This window comes from Desmodus rotundus, chromosome 6, assembly GCF_022682495.2.
Source record: "Desmodus rotundus isolate HL8 chromosome 6, HLdesRot8A.1, whole genome shotgun sequence".
NCBI classification, from domain to species: Eukaryota; Metazoa; Chordata; class Mammalia; order Chiroptera; family Phyllostomidae; genus Desmodus; species Desmodus rotundus.
In genome coordinates this window covers 138,252,012-138,275,066 of record NC_071392.1, presented here as the reverse complement: position 1 = coordinate 138,275,066, position 23,055 = coordinate 138,252,012, and the positions used below count along the sequence as shown (strand labels likewise).

The 23,055-nt window shown below is 37.5% G+C and overlaps 1 protein-coding gene across 2 annotated transcripts in view; it reads right to left on the bottom strand.

Moving 5' to 3' along the window:
* The window catches only part of SPINK5 (serine peptidase inhibitor Kazal type 5), a 64,959-nt gene that overhangs the window by 21,596 nt on the left and 20,308 nt on the right, over positions 1-23,055 (bottom strand). For both annotated transcript variants that reach the window (XM_024576767.3, XM_045185129.2), the window contains exons 8-21: positions 22,667-22,733; positions 19,202-19,329; positions 17,866-17,953; positions 16,046-16,173; positions 14,757-14,832; positions 13,478-13,605; positions 12,414-12,495; positions 11,950-12,077; positions 9,577-9,625; positions 7,487-7,614; positions 5,812-5,899; positions 3,919-4,046; positions 3,221-3,287; positions 588-715 (exon numbers count right to left, since the gene is read on the bottom strand). In XM_024576767.3, the coding sequence (XP_024432535.3) occupies positions 588-715; positions 3,221-3,287; positions 3,919-4,046; positions 5,812-5,899; positions 7,487-7,614; positions 9,577-9,625; positions 11,950-12,077; positions 12,414-12,495; positions 13,478-13,605; positions 14,757-14,832; positions 16,046-16,173; positions 17,866-17,953; positions 19,202-19,329; positions 22,667-22,733 (1,413 nt within the window). The remainder of the gene's footprint in view (positions 1-587; positions 716-3,220; positions 3,288-3,918; positions 4,047-5,811; positions 5,900-7,486; positions 7,615-9,576; positions 9,626-11,949; positions 12,078-12,413; positions 12,496-13,477; positions 13,606-14,756; positions 14,833-16,045; positions 16,174-17,865; positions 17,954-19,201; positions 19,330-22,666; positions 22,734-23,055) is intronic.

Below are 23,055 nucleotides of genomic sequence, written 5' to 3'. Positions count from 1 at the left end.
TTATTTTTCATTTAGCACTTCCCACTATATTAACTAATGCCCATGTCTAATCTCTAGTAAACGCTATGATTTTTAGGAAGACTCTTTCATTCATATTTGTGTAGTCATTATACACCTTACACATTGTAGATGTTTGGCAAAGGGCTGTTGAATAACAAATATTTTAGTATAAAATAACAAATAACAAATAATTTCCAAACATTGTGTAAAGAGCTATTTTTCATTTCCTGAAAATGTGGTATTTTCAGAAATGTAGGTAGAGGAGTTAGATTGCTATTCAAAATCAGTATGTTTTCTTCCCAATGGGAATTACAAAATAATCTGGAGAAGAGAGCCAACCGACAGCAAAGGACTTGTATCAAGAAAGGTGTTGTGAGCTACTCATAGGCTCTACCCCAGAACGGATGGAGAATGTGATGAGAGTCTAACATATGTCTATTTCTGGAATTACAAATCTTATATGCTTTAGGGATAATCATTTGTCACTTTCACATATAAGGAAAGGGCAAACACACTAGTTATTGTCTTCCCAGCTCTTTGCCTCCCGATGCTGCTGACCCCCAGCAGGGCTCCCTAGGTGCACTCACAAGACTGCTTTACACATGGCACACTTGTTGCCGTGGGTCTTGCCATCTGGGCCACGCACGGGGTCATTTTCTCGGGTGCAGAAAAGATTCCCATTTTGCAAAAGGCTCCGAAATTCACCGCACATATCCTAAATGGAGGAGAAAAGGCAAGAGCTTGGCTATTTCCTTGGAAATGACTTTGTTGGGTTCTTACTAAGTGATTCCTGGTAAAAAGAGAAAATAACCTAAGGTTTTTTTCAAGCAATTGTTTCATTCAATTCCTACTAAGCAGGACTTAGAAGGCAGTTTATCTTTCTTTTTCCTTGAGATTTAGCCCTTGAATTCAGACTGAGCCTGAAATCACAAACAAGCAAGAATCTTTTAATAAAGTGGGTTCTCTGAGGACTGGTCACATTTCTTACTCAGTGTTTTATTGTCCATCTCTGTTATAATGGATAAAAGACACTGAACACGTCATAGAATCAAAAAAATCAGGTTTAGATAGAACTTCAAAGTTCATCTGGTGTGACCATCCTTACTACATCTCAGTCCCCTTCATATCACGACTGCCAAGAAGTTATCTAACTTTCATAGGAACACCTGCCGTGAAAGGAGTCCATTACCTTCCATACAGTTCATTCCAAAATTTCTACTAGATAGTTCTCACAAATTAGCCAGCGCGCTACTTTTGGGGGATCTGAGGAAATAATACCGCCTATAGGATCCCTACTCATAGGGTTTGATTTTTCTAAGATGTCATTGCAATTAGGATGAATATGTTCCTTCAGACCAGTAAGCAACGACAAAGTATATGTTTTCCTCAGAAAAACTGAGAATCTTTTCCTTCTTCCACATGAGAATCGTTCAGATAGTTGGAGAAACTTTCTTGACCTTTTCCCGTAACGCCATATGTTTTCTTCCAAGAGCTAAACATCCCCAGATACCTCAGTCATTGTTTTAATCTGTACAATTTCTCATTCTGAATTCTCCCCCTCTCCTAAAGAATTTAATATAATGTTCCAGGCATGTCTGGACAAGCACTAACGTGTTGACAGCTGTATCACATTGTTAATTATAATTCCAGCCTGCCATTGAGAGACCTCAAATGGGGGGCTGTGTCCTCTCTATGCCTCAGTCACCTCATGTATAAAATGGAAGTAATAATAGTATATTCGACTTGGCTAAAATACTAAAGGCCAATATGCATTAAGTACTCACTATATATGTCCTGAATTGTTATGAAAATGATGTAAGATAATACATGTATATAGATCTACAATGACTAACATCTAGGAAGTATTCAGGAAGTGCTAGCCCCAGAGTTCTACGAGGAATTGATAGAGAATAAGCAAATCACTTAAGATTATAGAGTTAATTACTGATAGCAATCAGGATGGAATTTATGGGTTTTTGTTCATTTGTTTGTATCTTTCATTTCAAATTGAGAGTCAGTGAAGACAACAGTGAGTTTTTCTCTTAGCTCACTGCCAGATTCCCTAACTTGTCATAGTTAGCAAAAGAAATAAAATATGAGAGGATAGTTTGTTGGTAGTAGCTAATGTGGAATCAGAAATCATCTCATTCTGAAGAATCCTCTCTTGTAGGTGTTAAAAAGTGAATCATATGAGCTACTCATGTTTTTAAATTCAGACTCACAATTATGGGAAATAAAATTGTAAATAAAACCAATCATACAGGATTCCAAATGTGATCCTTTTGTTTAGAAATTATTTTTAATATCAATAGTTTTTGATGGGGGCAAGGAAATTACCACAAATGGAAAAATCTACCTGGAATCAGTCTTTTCAAAATCGAGAAAATATTATTTTGGAAAGTTGCTTTGCTGTTTTTCCCCAAAATGCTTACACCAGAAATATTTAAAGGTAAAGCAAGAAACACACCTGGTTTGAGCAAATATGCTCAAACTACACAGTATGTTACAAGTAATGCTAGATTGGTGTCAGCAAGTCTAGGCTTGAATTCCATTGTTTTCCCCTTTTCAATGGTGCAATATGAAGATATAGATTCTGATATCAATATTCCCAGTACCTTTCTAAACAAGTTCTTCTTCCTATCTGTTTTAAATATCATTTAAAAATATGGGAATGGGCCCTGGCCAGGTAGCTAAGTTGGTTAGAGCATCATCCAGATAAACCAAGGTTGAGGGTTCAATCCCTGGTCAGGGCACATAGAAGAATCAACCAATGAATGCATAAATAAATAGAACAACAAACTGATGTTACTCTCTTTGTCTCTGTGCTTCTCAAATCAATAAATACGTTTTTTTTAAAAATGAGAAGGAAGTATATCAGTGGTTTGCAAGTAAAACTATGTATGGTCTGTGAGGAAAATCTGGCCCACCACCTTTTTTGTAAATAAAGTTTTATTGCAACATATCCATATTCATTTGCTTGCATTTTATCTATGGCTGCTTTAGAGCTACAACAGCAGGCTAGAGTTGATTTGTGACAGAGACTGAATAACCACAACTTCAAATATCTACTACCTGACCCTTTAAGAAAATTTTGACAACCCCTGGCTACATGAACCTTGATTCTCTCATATAGGCCTCCAGTGTTTTCATGAATTCTTTTTAAAGGAAAACTAAAAAACCTCATCCTTTCTTTTTGGTATGAACATTCCAGGACAATTACCTTTTCAGCTTCTCTCTTCACTTTTGCTTTGGATTCAGCTTCTTCTTTTTCTTTTGCTTCTTGCTGGCTGTAAGAGAGAGGAGAAGAATCACTCCTAGCATCCAGTATGTACTATCCCCTAAAGGGGGAATCTCTCCAGCTAGAAATATCCATTCCTTCCATGCCTCAAAGTAGAAAGTTAATGCACACCCTCCATATTATTCTTCTTGCTTTAAGTGTTGCTTAAAAAATAAGACACATATACCACAGTAAGGCAGTAATAAATACATTTTCATGACAATATTCCCTTTAGAAAATAAAGATACTCTCCTTCTTCCAGGAATACAGCTAGGACACTTAAAAATGGTGACTAGATGTTAACAAATTTGTTAGGCCCAATGGTTATATCTTTGGATTATTCACGACCACGTGTATGCAGAGAACAGAAATCCCAGCCTTGTAGGCCACTAACTCTGGGGAATTTCTTCTGAGCACATGGCCCTCCCTTGATGGTGGGTCAAGTACCTTTCAGAACATTGAGAACATTACAAAGAAATACATGGACTTTATGGCCTGCTAATAGGAAATCCCCAAAGTCAATGCAAAGACAGCCTTCAAGTTCTACCTCCTACAGAAAACCCTCACTATCATCTCCGTTGCCTGCCCCAGAAGAAGACGTCTTCTCTCTCAGTAGCAGCAATGGCTAACGCGCTACTCACAAGAAGGCCTCGCACATGGAGCAGGTGTTGCCATGCACTTTCCCATCTAGGCCCTCGATGGGGTCGTTCTCCCTGGTGCAGGGAAGTCGTCCGTTCCTTATGTAGTTACGGTATTCACTGCACAGCTCCTGCCAAATGAGGGAGGATTTAAGAATCAGGTAACTAAATATTGGAAAGCTCCCCCCACATTATCCTTTTGAAAACAATGCTAGAATGCCCCAAAACAATGGATGCATAGCAAAGGGTTGATATTAGCCAAGACGCTTCTCAGATTGCTGTTACATATCTTATTAAGAAAACTTCAATTCAATGCAAATATTAGTCTCTGCTTGGCACTGTAAGAGATATAAAGACAAATAATTTTTTGTTCCTTCTGTAAGGAAATTTGGGGTAGGCAGGTTAGTAGTTCCCAACTCCAAATTTGTACAAGCCCTCATACCAGGGACCTGTAAATACGAGTATGTTACCTTACAGGGGAAAGAGAGTTCTCAGATGTGATTAAAGAAGGGGAGACTGAGATGGGGAGATTATTCTGGATATTTCTAGTGTGTCCAATGTAATCACAAAGGTCAGCTTTTAAAACTGGAAGAGAGAGACAGACAAGATAGTGAAAGGGGAATGTGACTATAGAAGAAGTGTCAGAGATACATTGTTGTTGGCTTTGCAGATGACAAAAGGGGCCAAGAGCCAAGGAACATAAATGGCCTCTAGAAGCAAGAAAAAGCAAAGAGAAAAATTGCCCCCTAGAGACTGATTCTAGAAACACAGCCCTACCAACCCTTTGATTTAGCCCAATGAGATGCGTGCCAGTTTTCTAGCCTAAAGAACCATAGGATAATAAGTTTGTGCTGTTTTTAAGCTACCAAGTTTGCAATAATTTGTTAGAGCAACCATAAAAGACCATACAGAGTTTTTGTTTTCTTTTGAAGAAATACATAGAAGCATCTATAAGTTAAAATAAAGCAAATGATATAATTGAGAAATAAAGAAAAATCATTGGCATAATAGATGAGAGAGCTATTAAGCTACTGTATAAATGGAGAAAATATTTAGGGAGCAGCTAATACTTATTCTGAGGTATAAAAAGTGGCCAGAATTTTGACAGATAGAGGGAAAGGACATTCATGACTGAGTATGAGCAAGACCATGTGGAAGGTAAAGTTCATTGTATGTACAATATTGAGGACTTTACATATATGAGGGGCCATGCTGTTATACATGGATAAGTTCCTTGGGACTTAATAATAATAATAATAATAATATAATAATAACAAATACTAACAATATCCTTATTTTATTAATGAGGAAACTAAGGCACAAAAATGTTAACTGTCTGACCACTGGTAGGAAGATGGAGCTTGGATATGAACCCAGTCTGAATCCAGAGACCAGGTTTTTAACCACCACGCTACTGATTCCACAAGATGGGAAGCCTTGAATCAAGGAAGGCATGTCCAAGGAGCAGCGAGGTGACCAGGATGGCTGGGCACGGGCAGCAAAGATTACAATGGTAGAAAATGAGGTCAAGAGGTGTCAGATCACATCTGGCATTGTAAGCCACTAGAAGGGCCTTGGTTCTTATTCTGAGTGAGGTGAGAAGACACTGGGTGGCATTACCTGTCTTATGTTTTTAAACCATGACTTTGGTTTTAGAGTTGAGAGTAGATTGTAGGAAGCAAACATGAGAACAGGGAGAAGAAACGAGATCCTCCCAATTAGAAAAAGGATAAAGGAAAGAAGTAATAAAGATCTGAGGCACAGCCTGTAGGAAAATTATGAATTAGAAGAGTGTATACAATTTTAAGTATACCACAGGCATTAAGTATACCACGGGCAAGGCCTTGCCTAATGAGAAGGGATGAGGCAGGGGCTCTGGTGGCCTGAAAAAACTACCTGTATTGCTTCTCTCTTCACTTTCTCAGCTGCACCTTTCTCCTTTCCTTCCCTGCCATTATTTTTCTTCTCTTCTTCTTCAAGTTTGCTGCAATAGAAGAAAAGAAGACACAAGCTAATTAAATTCCTCTTTGGTTATATATTTTCAGAAGGAATGAGGATCTTTCAGACCAAAGGTCAGACTCAGTCTTCAGTACAAATTTATCCAGTCTAAGAGGTGCTATTACTGTGCCCCCTAATGCAGATAAACTTAGTTGTTCCCAACACCCTTTAAAAAATAAAACTAGCATGGGTTTTTTTTTTTTTCAATCAGTATGTGAACATTGGGTGTTCTTTTTTCTATCAGTCAGTGACTTCACCCAATAATCTGAAGAAAGCCTCAATTGCCTTGATATTTTTTTTAATAATGAAACTTTTCCTGTTTATTTTAAATAATGACCACATTGATGATGAAAGCAAGGGGTGAAACCAATTCAGATACTGGACCCAAAGTCAAAATCAACCATGTTTCACTATAATATAAAAATTGTAATTATTATTTTAATGGCATTAATATTCAAATTGAAATTCAAGTTTTAGAGTACAATAACAATTCAAAACCAAGAAGATTCAACAACTAATATTTTGAGGTTGATTATGAGCCCAAGATGCTGACATGCTTCCCATTTTCTACAGCCATGAAGCAAACTAAGGCTGGACAAAATCCTTAGCATTTATTACGTGTAAGCTATCAACACCATACCATGAGCAAATCCAGCAGGTGAGAGAAAAGCCTTGATTTCTTGAATCTCAGGCCATGGTTTACTGGCCTTTCCTGTCAATCTCCCCTTTAAGGAGCTTAAATCTTATACTTAAAACCGAACCAAGATGTGTGAAAGGTAAGGAACAACAATAACTTTGCACCTCTTTCAGCAGATTATGTAGATATTTTTCTCAATATTTATTTTAGCATGAGGCTTGGTAGGGAATTAGGAGTCTAAGAAGGAGAAGAACCAGAGGTGGTAATATACCATCAGCTTCTCCGGTATTGTCCCACATAATGGAGCTCTGGTCCCACTCAGCAGAACAATGTCCTATTAGGCTTTAAACCTGGCTTCCAGGATGACATTTGAATAAACATCTATAACATGGGCCTGCCTCTTAGGGGTTTAACTCTACATGAAACCACTTATCAAAGTATTTATTTCACCTGTGTATAGTAATGTCCCTGAAAGGATACATGTAATTGTCTGTAGTCCATTTCAGACAATTTCCTTGTTCAGATTATTTTAACAGTCTTTACATACTGGCTTCATAGATCTCTGTCCAAATGGTTTTCCCTTCTGTGAATATATGCACAGAATCATAAAATGTCAGGGGTGGGGTGGGAGAGAGACCAAAGATGTCCTCTCATCCAGATTGTCAAGAGTTTGCTCTTTGTTATGAATGGCGATTCTCAAATGTTAAAGAGATTTTACCATTAAATTAAAGCTTAATTAGAAGATTGCAGGATTATTGAATAGAGAATAACACTGTCACTATGCGATTCAACATTGCCTAATGCCTTGTCCACGTGCTTTTAAAATTACCCAGCATACAACACATGATACGTATTCTACGTGTTCCTGAAGAAGCTGAGACCTAGGGATGACGGAGGATGCAGAAACACAGTGGAGAGAGGAGCACGGGTACTCACAACAGACTCGCACACATGGCACACTTGTTCCCGTGCATTCTGCCATCCGGGCCGCGGACAGGGTCGCTCTCTCGGGTGCATATAAGCATCCCATTCCTCACCTGGCTCCGGAACTCACTGCAGAGTTCCTGGGAAATGAAGAAAATGTTTTCTCAGAGCAGTTTTCCATCCTTCCTGTGCATTTGCCTATTATGAAGAATAACTAACACAGAGTAAGGAGGAAAAACCAAAGTGATTACATATAGTGGTAAATCAGGAAGTCTTTTCAAAGCTCCTACCATGGACTCAGAGTTGTCCTTGCGCCAAAATGGATCTGTAAACATCTTTGTCATCCTCCTGGGGGTGCTTATCATCTAGTTGTAGAGGAAGGCCGACACACTGATAAAGAACAATGTGTGTGTGTGTGTGTGTGTGTGTGTGTGTTGTGTTGCACATCACAGTCTATAAGAACCATGGAAGATCACAGGTGAGAAGAGTCAACAGGGCCAGAAGGAGAGGAACTGAGAACATCACTGAGCCTTGATGAGAAAGGGCCTTCCATTGCAACAGCTTGGATGAAACTCAAGGGCACTATACTAAGTAAAATAAGTGAGACAGAGAAAGACAAATACTGTATGGTCTCACTTATATGTGGAATCTTCAAAAAAGCTGAACTCATAGAAACAGGGAGTAGAGTGGTGGTTGCCAAGGGATTGGGTGTTCTGGGAGGGGGCAAATGGGGAGATAATGGTCAAAGGGTACAAACTTCCAGTTATAAGACAAATAGGCTCTGGAGATCTAACACAGAACATGGTAATTACAGTTAACAGTACCGTATTATACACTTGAAAGTTGCAAAGAGTAGATCTTAAATGTTCTTATCACATACACACACACACACAAATGTAATTCTGTGATGTGATGGAAGTGTTAGCTACAACTATGGGGGTAATCATTTTGAAATCAACACATTGCACACCTTAAACATATGCAATGCCAATTATATCTTAATAAACTTGGAAAAATAAAATGAAAATAATAAGCAAAAACATTGCTGAATCTTGATTTGTCTTTAGAAGGCTGAGACAAAAAGACAAAAGCATGCTCAAACTAAGAAATAAGGAAATACCTGAAATAAAGATAGAGAGGAGAGAACAAGTTTGACATCTGGAGAAGCTGACACCTTTCCAGGGGTTCCTTGCTAAGTGGGGGATGTATATTTAAAACAGGAGAGTAACAACAGGAGTAGAGAGAAAAAGCAATGTGATAGAAACATTTGAAAAATTTAAGGCAACTAAGCAACTGGTCGGATACAATGGATAACACAAATTTTCAACCCTAAATGACCAACAAATGATGGTTCCAGCTAACAGAAAGAAAGTTATTGGGAAAGTGAGTCAGTTTAATGGTAAACGTTTAAACTGAGTCACCTTTCCCCAAATAAATTATTAGGCTTACACTTTGCAGCAATTGCTAGGGGATAGAATACATTAAGGTAAATCTTGTATATAGCTTTAATATGAGAGCAATCCATCACCTACATACAGACTTTGTTCTTTACTTGTAAAGTTGTAAAGTTATAAAAATAATTAGAAAGTCAAAAAATTTACAAAATAATCATTCATTTGGGTGTGAGAATAGTAGTATTTCCTCCATATTTGGAGGTGACAAAGAACAAATATGATAAATATTTGTGCACTTTGTTTTGTAAATTGGGCTAGTGTGAATGACAGAGATCTTGTACTCTGTATTAGAAATAATAGAGGTTTGAATGACATAAACTGAAATTAGAAAATTTTAAAGATTGATATTAATAATCTGTACCTGACAACAGAAATATAAGAAAAGCCAAATACAGAGAATATCACTTACAAAGTAAATTAACACTCAAATCTTTATAAATGAAACTCAAAATTTGAATTATCATGCAATAATCTTGGTACTCTGGAAACTTCTAATCAAGACCATTCTTCCCTCAGGTTAAAGGTTTTCTTTGTTCATTTCAGGACTAAAAATTGAACAGAAAAACATGCTAAGGAGATATCTAGAATGCTATTACAGAGGAAAAATGCCAAGGCACAGTGGAGCATTAGCATTCCTGAGCGAATTACCTTGGCAGCTTCTCTTTTAGCTTTTGCTCTTGCTCGTTCTTCTTGTTGACTGTAGATAACAGGGACAGAGGAAGAGAAGAAATGGATCTTAATACAGTTGAATAGATCATTAACATTTACAAGTTGGTCATTCATTGCTTTGACTATTCTCAAGCAACCCCAAAGATCCAATCCCAGTAGTTTGTGATTTTATTGGGTAATAAATTAGAATGATTCACCTTTCCCCAAGAGAATGGGGTACAAGAGAAAATCTCTTAATGAGTAAATCTATTTAGCTTCCCAGCAAATATACTACAGTAAGACTCTCATTGGCTGATTCTTTTGCACCTGCAACAACTCTTTATAAAGTAGTAATATTTGGCTTCTTAGAGCCAATACAGCCAATACAGTTAAGAGGAAGAACTCTGGAGCCAGATTGTATAGGAAACACAAAAACTGTCCTAACGTGTTTGTGGCTTCCTCATCTTTAAAATGGACGGTAGAGGAGGGACTAGAGAGGCAGTAAGAATACTTTTCTCGTAAGACTGTTGTGCATGAAATGAGATGATACATGTACAGCAATTAGAATAATTACCTGGTCTGTAATAAAATGAATGACCAAAGTAATGTAAAATATTGGTGTCATCATCACTGTAATCATTATTAAAAGTTGAATTCTCCAAAAACAGGCATATGTTGGAAATGAAGTGAGAGTTACATTCTTAACCATAACTAACAGTATTACCAACTGAGTTTAGTGAGTGAATCTATATCATAGTTGAATCTATAACACAATTATTCAATCATACTATATAAACAGAGAAAAATTAAATAATTTGTGAAAATGTTTTAATATGTTCCAGTCAACATAAGACTTGCCCATTAATCAAATTAAAACATTTTAAAAGTTGAAAAGAATATTTGCATGTGGTTTGAAAGTGTGCAAGAAAAGACTATGGAGGGAAGAATGATTCTCAAAAAAAGCAATGCCTTTTCCTAACATATCGATAAAATATGAGGTGATAAAATTTTATTTTTTTGACAAAAAAATTTTATAGTGACATTTTATAATGACAAAAAGTATTTTATAGTGACAAAAAGTATTACAATAGCTCCAAAATTTTGATGTTTCTCATACTTTTTTAAAAGGAAAACTGATCTAAACTTTATCATGAATCTAAGTTGATTAAAAAATTCAAGAAGCATTTTCTTTACATACTGGGAAATTACCAGGAAGTAGCAGAGCTGATCACTAGATGGCGGAATTAATTCCTCATCACTGGAAGATTAATGTAGAGGTAACCCCCTCCGCCAAAACAGACTGAAACAAGCCTAACTACAGGCAAATATAACTACCAAAAATTGGTAATGGCTTTGTTAAATGATTATATCCTGTCTATACCACACAGTGAAAAATATCATTTTCTTCATTTTTCCTGTGCTGATATTTTTATCATTCTCAACTTCTCTGGGTCTTTATTTTTCCATCTAAACCTTGTAGTGACACAGAACCTATTTCATATCTTTGTTGTGAAGATTAAATGAGATTAGGTAGAAAAGCTCTTAGGACATACATGATTATGTATTCATTCAATAAATGTTGATTACATGGTTATGTGGTCATCGTCTTGACTTCCACCTAATTGATTTTCCATGGCTCAAGCACAATGGGGTCAATCTGCCGGGCTATATTGCTTTCTATCAGGAAAGACTACATCACTAAATCCAAAATCAGAGATTGCGGCATATAGAAAATAAATTGGAGTATCAAAAGACTTAAAGAATACTACAAGCTTGTTTCGGGGACACAGCATGTCGTTTTTATTCTACAGTTATACTCTTGTCCCCTGTAAATGGGTACCCAACTCCTACACAAAAATCACTATTTCTGACACTGCCTTTCCTTCTCTAACTGCTGTGAAGTTCATCTCTGTGTTGCACTCAAACCTGTCTTCCCATAGCTCTTATCCAGTTTAATCCTATTCTTGAAAGTCACACAAAATGAATAGAGAGGTAGTGAACCAAAATAAAATCTCCTAAAATTTGCTATGTACCATAATGATATTTACATGTAATCTCATCCATTTCCTTTTCAACTGTTAATCCATTAGAAAACTAAAAGCAATGAGTAAGGTTATCACAGAGCATTTTCTTCTGTGAATAAAAGATTCTAAGTTCTTTCTGAAATATCCTAAAAGAAATTATTGTGTATCTGTTTACATCACAATTATGATATGAAAGTGCTCTATTTGCTAATTTTGTTTTTGTGGGGGTGTGTTTTCATTTACTTAAATGTGACAACCAAAATTGAATGCTACACCGAAGAGGAAAATGTTTGAAAACTTCTCTTGGTTGCATCCCCCGGCTCTGTCAGCAGCGCTGAGCTCTACTCACAAGAAGACCTCGCACATGGAGCAGGTGTTGCCGTGCACTTTCCCATCTGGGCCCCGGATGGGGTCGTTCTCCCTGGTGCAGGGAAGGCGTCCGTTCCTCACATAGTTGCGGTATTCACTGCACAGCTCCTGAGAAATCCAGGAGGGAAGGTTGAGGTTTTAAACACAGGTTGGATCATGCTGCAAAAATAACTGATGTTTTGACTTTTTCTTAAGTGGGTATCAGCAATTGGCTCATTTAAAAATCATTCTTAACTTTGAAGATGTGAGTATTTTCAAGTGATAAAAGCAATGGATCTTCAGGTGAAAACAGTCACATGGGCACGCGTCTATGCACGCACGTGAACACACACAAACTAAAACTGTCCGAATGTCCCCTACAGTTTTGGGGAGTTTATGGGTTCCCTGAATGCAATCTGTCTGTCCTGGGTACACATGCCTCTGACCTGGAGAAGGCCCCCTTACCTCAAAGGAAGCTGTCCTCTCAGACTGCCTTTTATTTCTCAATTCAGCTTCCTTCTTTTTCTTTTCTTCTTCTTCCGCTTGGCTAAAAGAGAGTGATTAGCAAAGAAATGAGAAAGAATCATAAAGTCTCCAGATTGAAAGTGATCTCAAATATCATTTAGTTGCTATGGTTGATATTTGTCCAATTCTAGCTATGTGCCTAACCTTTTGCTCATATAATGAAACCCTCATCAGCCTCACCTTCACTCATGGGACAACCTAGAACCAGCCCTGTTTGCACATTTCAAGACAAAAACTACTTGGACATTTCAAGGCTGTAAGTTTCCCCTGGCTAAGTGTGCCAAGCCTTCAAAATCCTCAGTGGGCATGGTTTTTATACATTTCTGCATTTCTTCTAAATATGTTTTTATCTTCCTGTTGGAGTAGCCCTCTCATAATTGAACATAGAAAGGAAGCACAAGGTTAATCAGAGCTCAGTGCTTACATTTTCTAGAATCCCTCTCATAATAATAATAATTATCTAGTGGAAGAGAGAAATGTTAAATACACAGTTGTACATTTAAATTTACAATTACTGACTGTGAATAAAAGTTTTGGTTACTTTGAGAGAGAAATTTAGGGGTTGGGGGCATAGACTAGGCTTCAAAAAAGCTCTCCAGGCTGACAAGATGCATGAGAGAAGTTAATGCCATGAGGTCCCAGTCATTCCTTTTTCTAAATCACTTCCCCTGGGTCCTGTGTGTGAACAGAGGCACTGTTTCTGCATATCGGTGTGTTTGCTTTGGGGTCAGGGGTATGATTTTGGTTGACTTCATATCTCACTCTGTGCAGGTAAGCTCTGTGTTCTACATCTCTTTCACTTCCACAAAAACTCAACCAGTCAGTGACTGAGCTGCAGGATTGTTCTTTGATAATTATGACAGCATGCAAACACGTGGCACAAAAATGCCACTGACAAGAAACAGACCCAATTTAAAAAATAAAATATAATAAAGCTAAAAAAAACCCAAACATGGCAGAAAGGACAAAACCTTCCCCTGTTTTCCAGCTGCAGGGCTACTCACAAGAAGACCTCGCACATGGAGCAGGTGTTGCCATGCACTTTCCCATCTGGGCCCCGGATGGGGTCGTTCTCCCTGGTGCAGGGGAGTTTGCCATTCCTTACAAACTGGCGGTATTCACTGCACAGCTCCTGTCAAAGTAGAGACACAAGTCAGACATACATTTCATCCCTATTGAAAGCCACAGACCAGAGCATATGCATTGGCAAAAACTAATGTTATGTTTCTTTGAGTCCAGGGTTTTAGTTGTGCTTCTCTCAAATGTAAAGTTCAATTCCACAGACAATGCCCATCAGCTGCTAAGAGATGAAAACAAAAATGACATACTAGGATGCCACAATATAATAAAAGAAATAGACAAGTAAGCTCCACCATAAACTAAACAGAATAAAGTAAGTGTAAACAGAGAGGTAGAAGAAAGTCTGAGAACTCAAGAGGTTGGGACCATGAAATCTGATTGTAGAAACTAGGGGAGATGTCAGGGAACAGGAATGATTTGCATGACACCATGGAGAGGAAATGGGATTTACTCTTATGTAATGGATTGGGGAACATGTGTTCTAGATTGTCAAAATAAAATGAGAGACATAAGCAGAAAACTATTAATATGTGGCACATAGCAGAATATCAAATTCTGATTGCAGGGAAGAAGCCAGATAAGAAGAGAGATGAGGAGGCTGAGATGTACCCTTGATCAGATATTTGACAAGCTATTTGTGCATTTTAAGCAGTGGGGTATTGTGACCTAATTAATATTTCAAAACTTTACTCTGGTTGTGTTAGGGAGAACAGCTAGGTAAGGGATAGATCAGAACCTAGATGAAAAATGAGGAGACTTTCAATAGGTGATAATAACTTACATGGGGCTATGGAAACAAATATTGTGATATTTCAGAGGTAAAAATCATGATTTTTTTTTTGGTGTGTGGAATCAAGGAATTTTTATCCCAACTTAGATGTGAAATTTCAAGAATTCTTCTGTAGAAAATATACAAGTAGAGTCTCTGAAAAGTGGTAAAAGCAAAAGCCAGCACAGTGTGTACGCGATGAAACTAGAACTCAGTTTTTCAGGCTTCAGATGGTTATTTTTATTGTACACAGCTAGTTTCTGAGGCAGCAAGAATGGATCAAGTACCCATAGTATTCATGTCAATGTCATCCCCACCTCACAGGGTTAAGGTTTTCTGGTTATTTTTACAGGTCAACATTCCAGCCTTCAGGCTCTTTGAAGCATGTTCAAATTATTGTTCCAAGTAGGGCTGATTGTATGGATTCAACTCACAGCAAATGAAGGCGCTTTTCCAGGTTCTCTCTTATTTCTTGCTTCTGCTATTTTCTTTTCTTTTGCTTCTGCTAGGCTGAATGAGAGAAAACAAGAGGAGCCATAGGACCAAACACAGATAATGGTTTCTCCACATTCCTGCATTGCTAATCTTTTCTCCATCCTCAGGGAGAAGCAATTTTGTTCTTTTATGGCTACATACCAACGAGAAGCAACAAAACAGCTTCCAGTATGGTAAGATACCATAACGTCTTCATAGTTTCTGCTGAACATTGAAAGAAAGAGTAATTGTGGATCTGGAAGACTCACTTTCTATAAACTACCTTTCTTGCATGTGGTCAGAAAAGAAACATCATCAATATCCATAAAGGAGATGATCAAAACTGGTACCATGGTGACATTACACCTGGAGGCTGAAAGTGGCCTTAACAAAGCACATCAGCTGGCCCCCTGCTTTCCCAGACAGGGGGTGCGGCAGAGAGGGCTTTGGCTTCACTTTTAGGGTGTGACTACACCTAGTCAAGGTCTCTCCTCTCAAGTCTATTATCTATCTCTCCCATCATGCTTTATTAATTCAACTTAAATGTATTGCTTACTCATGGCTGTGTTATCTAAAGACAAAATATAGGGTGGATAGAAAAAGGCTGTACAATGATAAACCAAATAAGCCTAAATTTGCTTTGAATAATAGACTTGCATGGTATGTATAGTTAACTGATGGTTTTTCTACCATACATGGTTATTAATTAAAGGCCATAGATTCTAAGTCTAAATCAATTGCTTAAACTAAGCTCAATCAAATAAACTGAGAGCAGTTCCAAATTTTGAAAGCGAACCGTCAATTCTAACTTACTGAGAAATGTTATATAAAGTAGCATTTACTATAAGTCTATAAGAGTTCATGGTTGTTTCACAGGCAACTTTAACTCTAGTAATCAGTTTCTCCATTAAGTGCTAACTCTGGGCCCTCATGCCTCTGGAAGATGAGATGCCTATAAATTGTCCAGCCAGTTCACATACGAAATTTCAGCAGCAGGAAGAATTTGGTATTTGCACAAGCTCATGCTTCTCAGGATGCTAAGAGAATGAGTGACAGGACACAGGAGTGACCTCAGACTAAACAGCTCTCAGTACTTACTCCCAGTTCTGTTACTAACATTTTCAGTGTAATGTACTCAACTCCCTTCCCTGTTTCAAGCCACAGTTCCCCCATCTATGAAACTAGCTGGTTCTATTAGTTTATCTGAAAGTTCCACTCTCTCCTGGCCAATCAAAAACTCTATACTCACTAGAAGGCTTGACACATGGAACACAGGTTGCCATGCATTTTCCCATCTGGACCACGAACAGGGTCATTTTCTCTGGTACAGAAAAGCATTCCATTCTTTGCACGGCCCTGAAATTCACTGCAGAGTTTCTGAATGATGAAAATGAGACAGTTTAGATCCAGTTCTCTGCATATAAAGTTTAGATGTTCTTTATCAAAAATATTGAAAAATAAAGCTTTTAGGATTTAGGATCATCCAAAAATTTGGTGATATTTGTTTCTTTGTAATATTTATCCATTTAAGTCTTCAACAAATGCATTAAGGGGATATAAACATAAATGTAGTTTAGCTCTTTCATCACTCAAGTGAAAAGTATAAGGAATTACAATATAAAAATCTAAGACATGGCACAAATCTGAATAAAGTGTGTACAAGCACAAAGGAAAGACTGGTTCATGGAAGTGCAGAGAAGAGATTATATCTGACTGTATCTTTAGGATAATTTCCAGAAAAACAATGTGGCAAAAAAGTCCCCCAGGAAGAATTAGGATATGTAAAGACAAGGAGGCATAAAGAAACATGTTATTTCAAGACATTATAGCCATGAGCATAGTGGCTAAAGAATTAGTAAGCAAAGAGAGAAAATTTTGGGAACTGGTCAAAAAGGACACCTTGAAGATAAGTCAAAACTAAGCTGCTGTTGTGTGAAAGGAATATGGACTTTACTCTTAGGAAATGGGAAAATCATAACTATTTATAGCAGAGCAGAATATAATCAAATCTTTGTTTTAGAAAGACTATCCAACCAGATGAGTGGAGTATTTGAGTGAATAGAGACTGAAGTCAGAAAAACTAGAGCAGAAAAGAAAGAGAGAGAAGTGGAAGGAAGGAAGGAAGGAAGGAAGGAAGGAAGGAAGGAAGGAAGGAAGGAAGGAAGGAAGGAAAAAAGGAAGGAAGGAAGGGAGGGAGGAAGGGAAGGAAGAAGGGAGGGAGAGAAGGAGGGAGACAGGGAAAAAAAGAAGGAAGAAATTAGAAATGAAAGATAGAAGAATAGCTGAGGGACATTAGAGAAATAAAATTAAAAGGACTTTGTAACCTAGGACTGTGAGGAAGAAAGTGGTTAAAAATGAGACCAGGACAATAAGGTGGAGAGAGACATGAAGGCAGAAGAAAGTGGGATAAGTCTGTCTGTAAGAATAAGTCAAACAGGGTTTCTTCATGGAATGGAATGGTCCAAATATACTCTAGGATCCCTTCAAATGTTGGAATTTCATAATGCCATTGGCTCATGGAAATATTTCCTAGTCCATGAAAACAACAGAAGAGAAATAGAATCTTGAGGACTAAGGAAGATGTTAGTTGGAAATACGGACATCAGGGAAGATGTTCATGCATCAACACAAAGGAAAGCTATTAGGTGTCTGAGATAAGATGACTGGCCGAGATGTTTAAAAAGTAGGATGATTTTGAAGAGAGAATATTAAAATTTTCCATTGATATTGCTTTCAAAATGAAAACTTCTAAAACAAGTACCACCCGTTTGAAGAAGAATGCATATCGAACTTTGAACTCAGATAATGCTTTGATCCATACCTTCATTTAGGAATGTGGAACTATTTTACTAATATGATTTGATTAATTTCCTCCAAATAAAGCTTTAAAATTGTCATGTCATAATTATCATTTTATTTTTATAAATCTTATAAAATAAGAACTATAATTTCCAGAGCACCCATCAATAGTGGTGGGAAAATGAACCAACACTGCAAATGCATCGTGGAGTAAAAGGCACGTACACGCTCTGCAAAGGTCATAACTAGACAAATCAAAGTAATCCTCACCTCAATTTCTCTTTTAACTTTAACTTTTTCTTCAGTTTTTCTCAGGTTTTCACCTGCTTTATTTTTTTCTTCTGAAAAATGTTGTTTTCTGGAGAAAGGAACAAAAGTAAATAACTACAGATGCTTCAAATCTTCATGTTACAAAACAGTCGTTTAGGTGAAAGAGGAAAAATGGCTAGGTATTCCTGCGTCCTCGTAAACTTTCCATCGCCTTGAAGTCCCTTATCAAATTGAAATCCCCACTATTTCCTCAAAGAACCCCTTTCTTTCATTTCACCTTCAAATATGCCATTTCCTTCCATTGTAATGATGTGGGGTTTTTTTTTTTTGTCATCTTCCTCTCTTTTATACCTCCCCAGCTTAAATTCTCCCTTTTTTAAGAAGACAGCTCAGACTTCAAAGGGAAAATGAGTTCTACATCTGTCACTACATCTGTCAATTTTCATACCTGAATATTCTCCCCTTCTGGGATGCTTTCATTTGGTCTTGCACTATGCGTGTGTGTGTGTGTGTGTGTGTGTGTGAGCACAGCTGTAGCTTATTTCTGCTATTTAATCTTAAGCTTCCTGATAACAGGGATCTTCATTCATTCATTCATTCATTCATCCATCCATTCATTCATTCATTCATTCAAACATTGAGTTAGTAATGATGTTTTGGCAAGCATCAGCCTGGGCCCTGGGCATATAGCACAGTAGTATACAAAATAAACACATACCCTGTCTTTTTAGAACTTATAACCCAGTAGAGAAGACTAACAGTCAACAATAAATAATTATCTAGTTACCAACTGCAAGGATTGTTATAAAATAAAATCACTGAGTTATAAGGATTGGACTTCAGTTAGGGATTTTAGGAGGTCTTATCCAAGGAGAGGTAATGATGAAATGCAGACCACAGAAGAGAAGACATTAGCTGGGACACGCTGTCATGGGAGAGCATAAAGAAAGCACTTAGAGAGTTCGAGGGTCTGAAAGGTGACTGTCACAATGGGATAATTACTGAAGGGAACAATTCAAGTCTTGGTACCTGCATTTCCCCTCATTTTGTATTATGACTATCTCATAGAGAGGCTTACACAATTCATGAGAGGAAGTGTTAAGAAGTGTTTTGTAATCCAGTCTTCCAACTGGAAAATAGAATCCATTTGTACTCAGAAATAGACATCCATCATTAAGTCTACTCACTAGGTGGTGTTATGATTTATAGAGAATGTAAAACTGTTACCAAAATTCTGAGTAACAATTCTTCACCTCAACGCTGTTTTTACTCATCATTCCAATCGATCTCCACTTCACCTTCTGAGCCACTCCAAATAAAACACATGTCCACTTACAAAATTTCAGCACACAGGGCACATTTGTTGCCATGCATTCTGCCATCAGGGCCACGGATGGGGTCACTCTCCCGTGTGCAAAAAAGTCTTCCATTCCTCACTTGGTTTTCATATTCCTTGCAAAGATCCTTTAAAAAGACAAGTAATTACATTGAACACTTTTCTGCATTTTAATACACAATATGTACACCAGGCGTTCACAGTCAAAGAATGCCAGGTCTCAAAGGTGTTTGTAACACATATAACATGTTAGTGAGAATTACTAAGAAATAGTAATTACATTGTGAAATTACTCAATACCTATATCTGCAAGGTGGTATATTTATTAAAAGCTAAAAGAGCCTTAGATAGAATAAGGTTGAGAAAGTATTTTCTAAAACTAGATAGTTCTTATTAACTTTCAAATCTATGAAAAAGGTAATAGAAAAAAACGAAGATCTTTCATGGAGTTCCAACAAAATGAAGCAGCCAAGAAAAAAAAACTTGCTCATGTGCAGCATATAGAATGTGTGAGATGAGATGCTTACATGCTCCTTAATATGGATCAAGTCAAAAACAACCCAAACTAGTTGGCAAGGAAAAAAAAATACGCTGGTATCCAACAGCATTATGCTCACTTTAATTCGTTTTCTCCATGGACCTGTACATCATATTTATGTACTCTACCTCCTTCATAGATATTGACTTCTTTTTTTTAGATATTTCTAAAATATTATTTTTTAATTTATTTTTTTTATTCAGTTACAATTCTCTGCATTTTCTCCCCTTCCCTCCACCCCACCCCAGTCAGTCCCACGTCCCTCCCCCACCTCTACCCTCCCCCTTGAATTTGTCCTTGTGTCCTTTATAGTAGCTCCTATAGACCCCTCTCCCCACTATCCCTCCCCACTCCCCTCTGGCTATTGTTACATTGTTCTTAATTTCAATGTCTCTGGTTATATTTTGTTTGCTTTTTTCTTTTGTTGATTATGTTCCAGTTAAAGGTGAGATCATATGGTATTTGTCCCTCAGAGCCTGGCTTATTTCACTTAGCATAATGCTCTCCAGTTCCATCCATGCTGTTGCAACAGGTATAAGTTCCTTCTTTCTCTCTGCTGCGTAGAATTCCATTGTGTAAATGTACCATAGTTTTGGGATCCACTCATTTGCCTATGGGCACTTAGGTTGCTTCCAGTACTTGGCTATTGTAAATTGTGCTGCTATGAACATTGGAGATATTGATTTCTAATACAATAGGTAGATACCTCAGAGAGAGTGAATGTAATTTGCATTCACTCCCCAACTTAGAGAGGTAGAACATCAAGATGAATATTTACTTACAACACCTTAAGAAGGTAGTGATTTTCCCCCCTAGTCTGAGGGGTTTGTACCCAGATTTCTTGATATGTTGGTTCAGTACTTTCAGGTTTTTCTTTGTGTGTTGAAAACTCTACTATTTGATGTGGGCTAAATTTACACACACACATATACACACATATATTCCAAATTACTCTAGACTTGGGAATCTATGTCAATAAACATATTTTGTGATGATATATATTACCTACCCTAAAATGCTTTCCTTTAGCCTTGTCTTCAACCTTGTGACCTTCATCTTCCCATTTAGCCAAGAAAACATGAGCATCAAGAGTGTGGAGTCAAAAGAAGACCTGGGCAACTAGATCTGCTTGAAACTTACCAGGAGTCCACAGCAAAGTCCCACCACCTTTGAAACCCCATCCTACCATCTACACAAGGAGGTTTTTGGAACAGATACTTGTTAGGACCTTTTCTAGAACTTGAATTCTCTGATTTAAAAAAACAACACATGTTTGATTAGCACACTTCAACAGAGAATGCTAATAAGAAGGTATTTAGTTTTGGAGGAGCCATGCGTGTTAAAACCCTGGTCTTAACAATCTAGGAATACAGACACAGAAGCAGTCGCCTGATAGTGATGACATGGTAGGAAAGTTAATGCTCAAAGATTCCCATAAGAGAAACAATGATAATTTCAGTTTATAAGTTGTGATTCATCCAAGGAAATTCTGAAGAAATACTTTTGTGAGCAACCCATTGACAGTTTAATTATGGGGCAGCTATTGAGCCATCTAGGTAAAGTAGTCCTATTCAAGATGATCGTGTCCAGTGACCCCACCGAAACAATGACAGCAGCCACAGCCAGGATGAGGGAAAAGCAGCTGAGATATGATGAAAGACAAGAAGAACTCTCTGTGCCAATGGAGTAACAATGCTAACTATCACAAGATGACCCAAGGTTTTCGACTGAAATTTAACAACTACCACTAAAGAACTGCGGTTCAAATTTCAGTGAGTGTTGAACAAATAGTTGACAACTCTGAATGTTTCCTGTTTCTTAACTAAAACACTGAATATCCCCTATAGGGCAGGAAATCTGCTTCATCGAGTAGCATTACGAAGTGCAAGGTCGGGGCTTGACTACCATAAACTGGATCTGTGTCTCCCTTAAGAAAACGCATGCCCTACAATCCACAAAAATAGTGTACTTGTATTAGCACAAAAAGGAGCAAAATGTAGAATCCCAACCCGACAGGAGAGCAGAACTGAACTCATTTATCCAACCTCCCCATTTTGCTGAGAAGGAAGTTGAGGCCCGGAGAGAAGAGGTGACTTGCGCAGCTTCACACACCCAGAGCACAACAGGACTAAGGCTAAATAAAACTCAGGTGTTCTGACTTGTCAACAAAAAGCTGGTCATTCAGCAAAGGAACTGCTATCACTGTTATTGAAAGCAGATTTCATAACCTCGGCGACTTAAGAAACCCAGGCTGCATCGCCTACAATGCCTGTTCTATCAACAAAATAAATAATATTTTCATGCTGGATTTTCATGTTGGGTACTTTGAAAAAACTTAATTTTAATTGTATTTTTAAAACCCCAATCTCAACATTTGTGTGAGATTTTCATTTAACAGAAGCAAGACCTTGATAAATACAGGCTTTACTAAACTGAATAACCATAATGGAAAAATGAGTAATTCCAACTTCTGTCAATGAGATTATACATAAAATATACCAGTAGATGTAGTGTTCCAAAGACTCTAGAATTATTTTTAAAGTTATTCCTGTCTATATTATATTATTATGTTGCATTTTTTATAATTTCTTCAAAGCAAGATTAATTTACACTAAACCAGAGAGAGTCTGGTGGAAATTAAGCAGAATTTAATTTGCATAAACTTTCCAATTTACAGTTTTTTAAACAAAGGGGAAATTTTCATACGTTGAGCTTTAGGTGGGAAATGCTGTTTTAAAAATAAATTTAATGATTAATATGGTATGAATCATCATCTTGGGGAATTGTGAAATTAAGAGAAAGAATTCAATGTGCTATTGGAGGACAAAGACATTATTAAATTAGCTCAAACACTGGAGTGTATGTTTGTAGCCACAATATTTGTAGCCACAAGAACCAAATTGTAATTTGTAAAGAGGGTAATTTACCTCTGTAGCACTTCGGCGAGTTCTGGTTTCATCCTGTCGCTTGCTATGTTCTTCAGCTTCCTTTAAGCTGTTAAGAAACAAAACAATCGGTCAGTTTATGGCTCGATCATATTTTCAGTGTCCAGTTCTGTGCTAAGCACTTTCCTATCCTTTGCCCTAACTTGTTACACTGATCTATTTACATGAGACAAGCCCTTTTTTCTCTGTTTTGAATGTCTGAGCCAGAAAATTGCTAAAGATAAGGAAGGGTGTGAAACTGAGTCACAGAGGAGGAGGAGGACAGTCAATTAGAAGCTTTGTTCTGTAGAGCTGGGTGGGTGTGGCTCCTTGATTGACAAACTGAAGATTATCAGCAAAATTCCCTTCAACAGGCAGAACCAGGAGTTTCA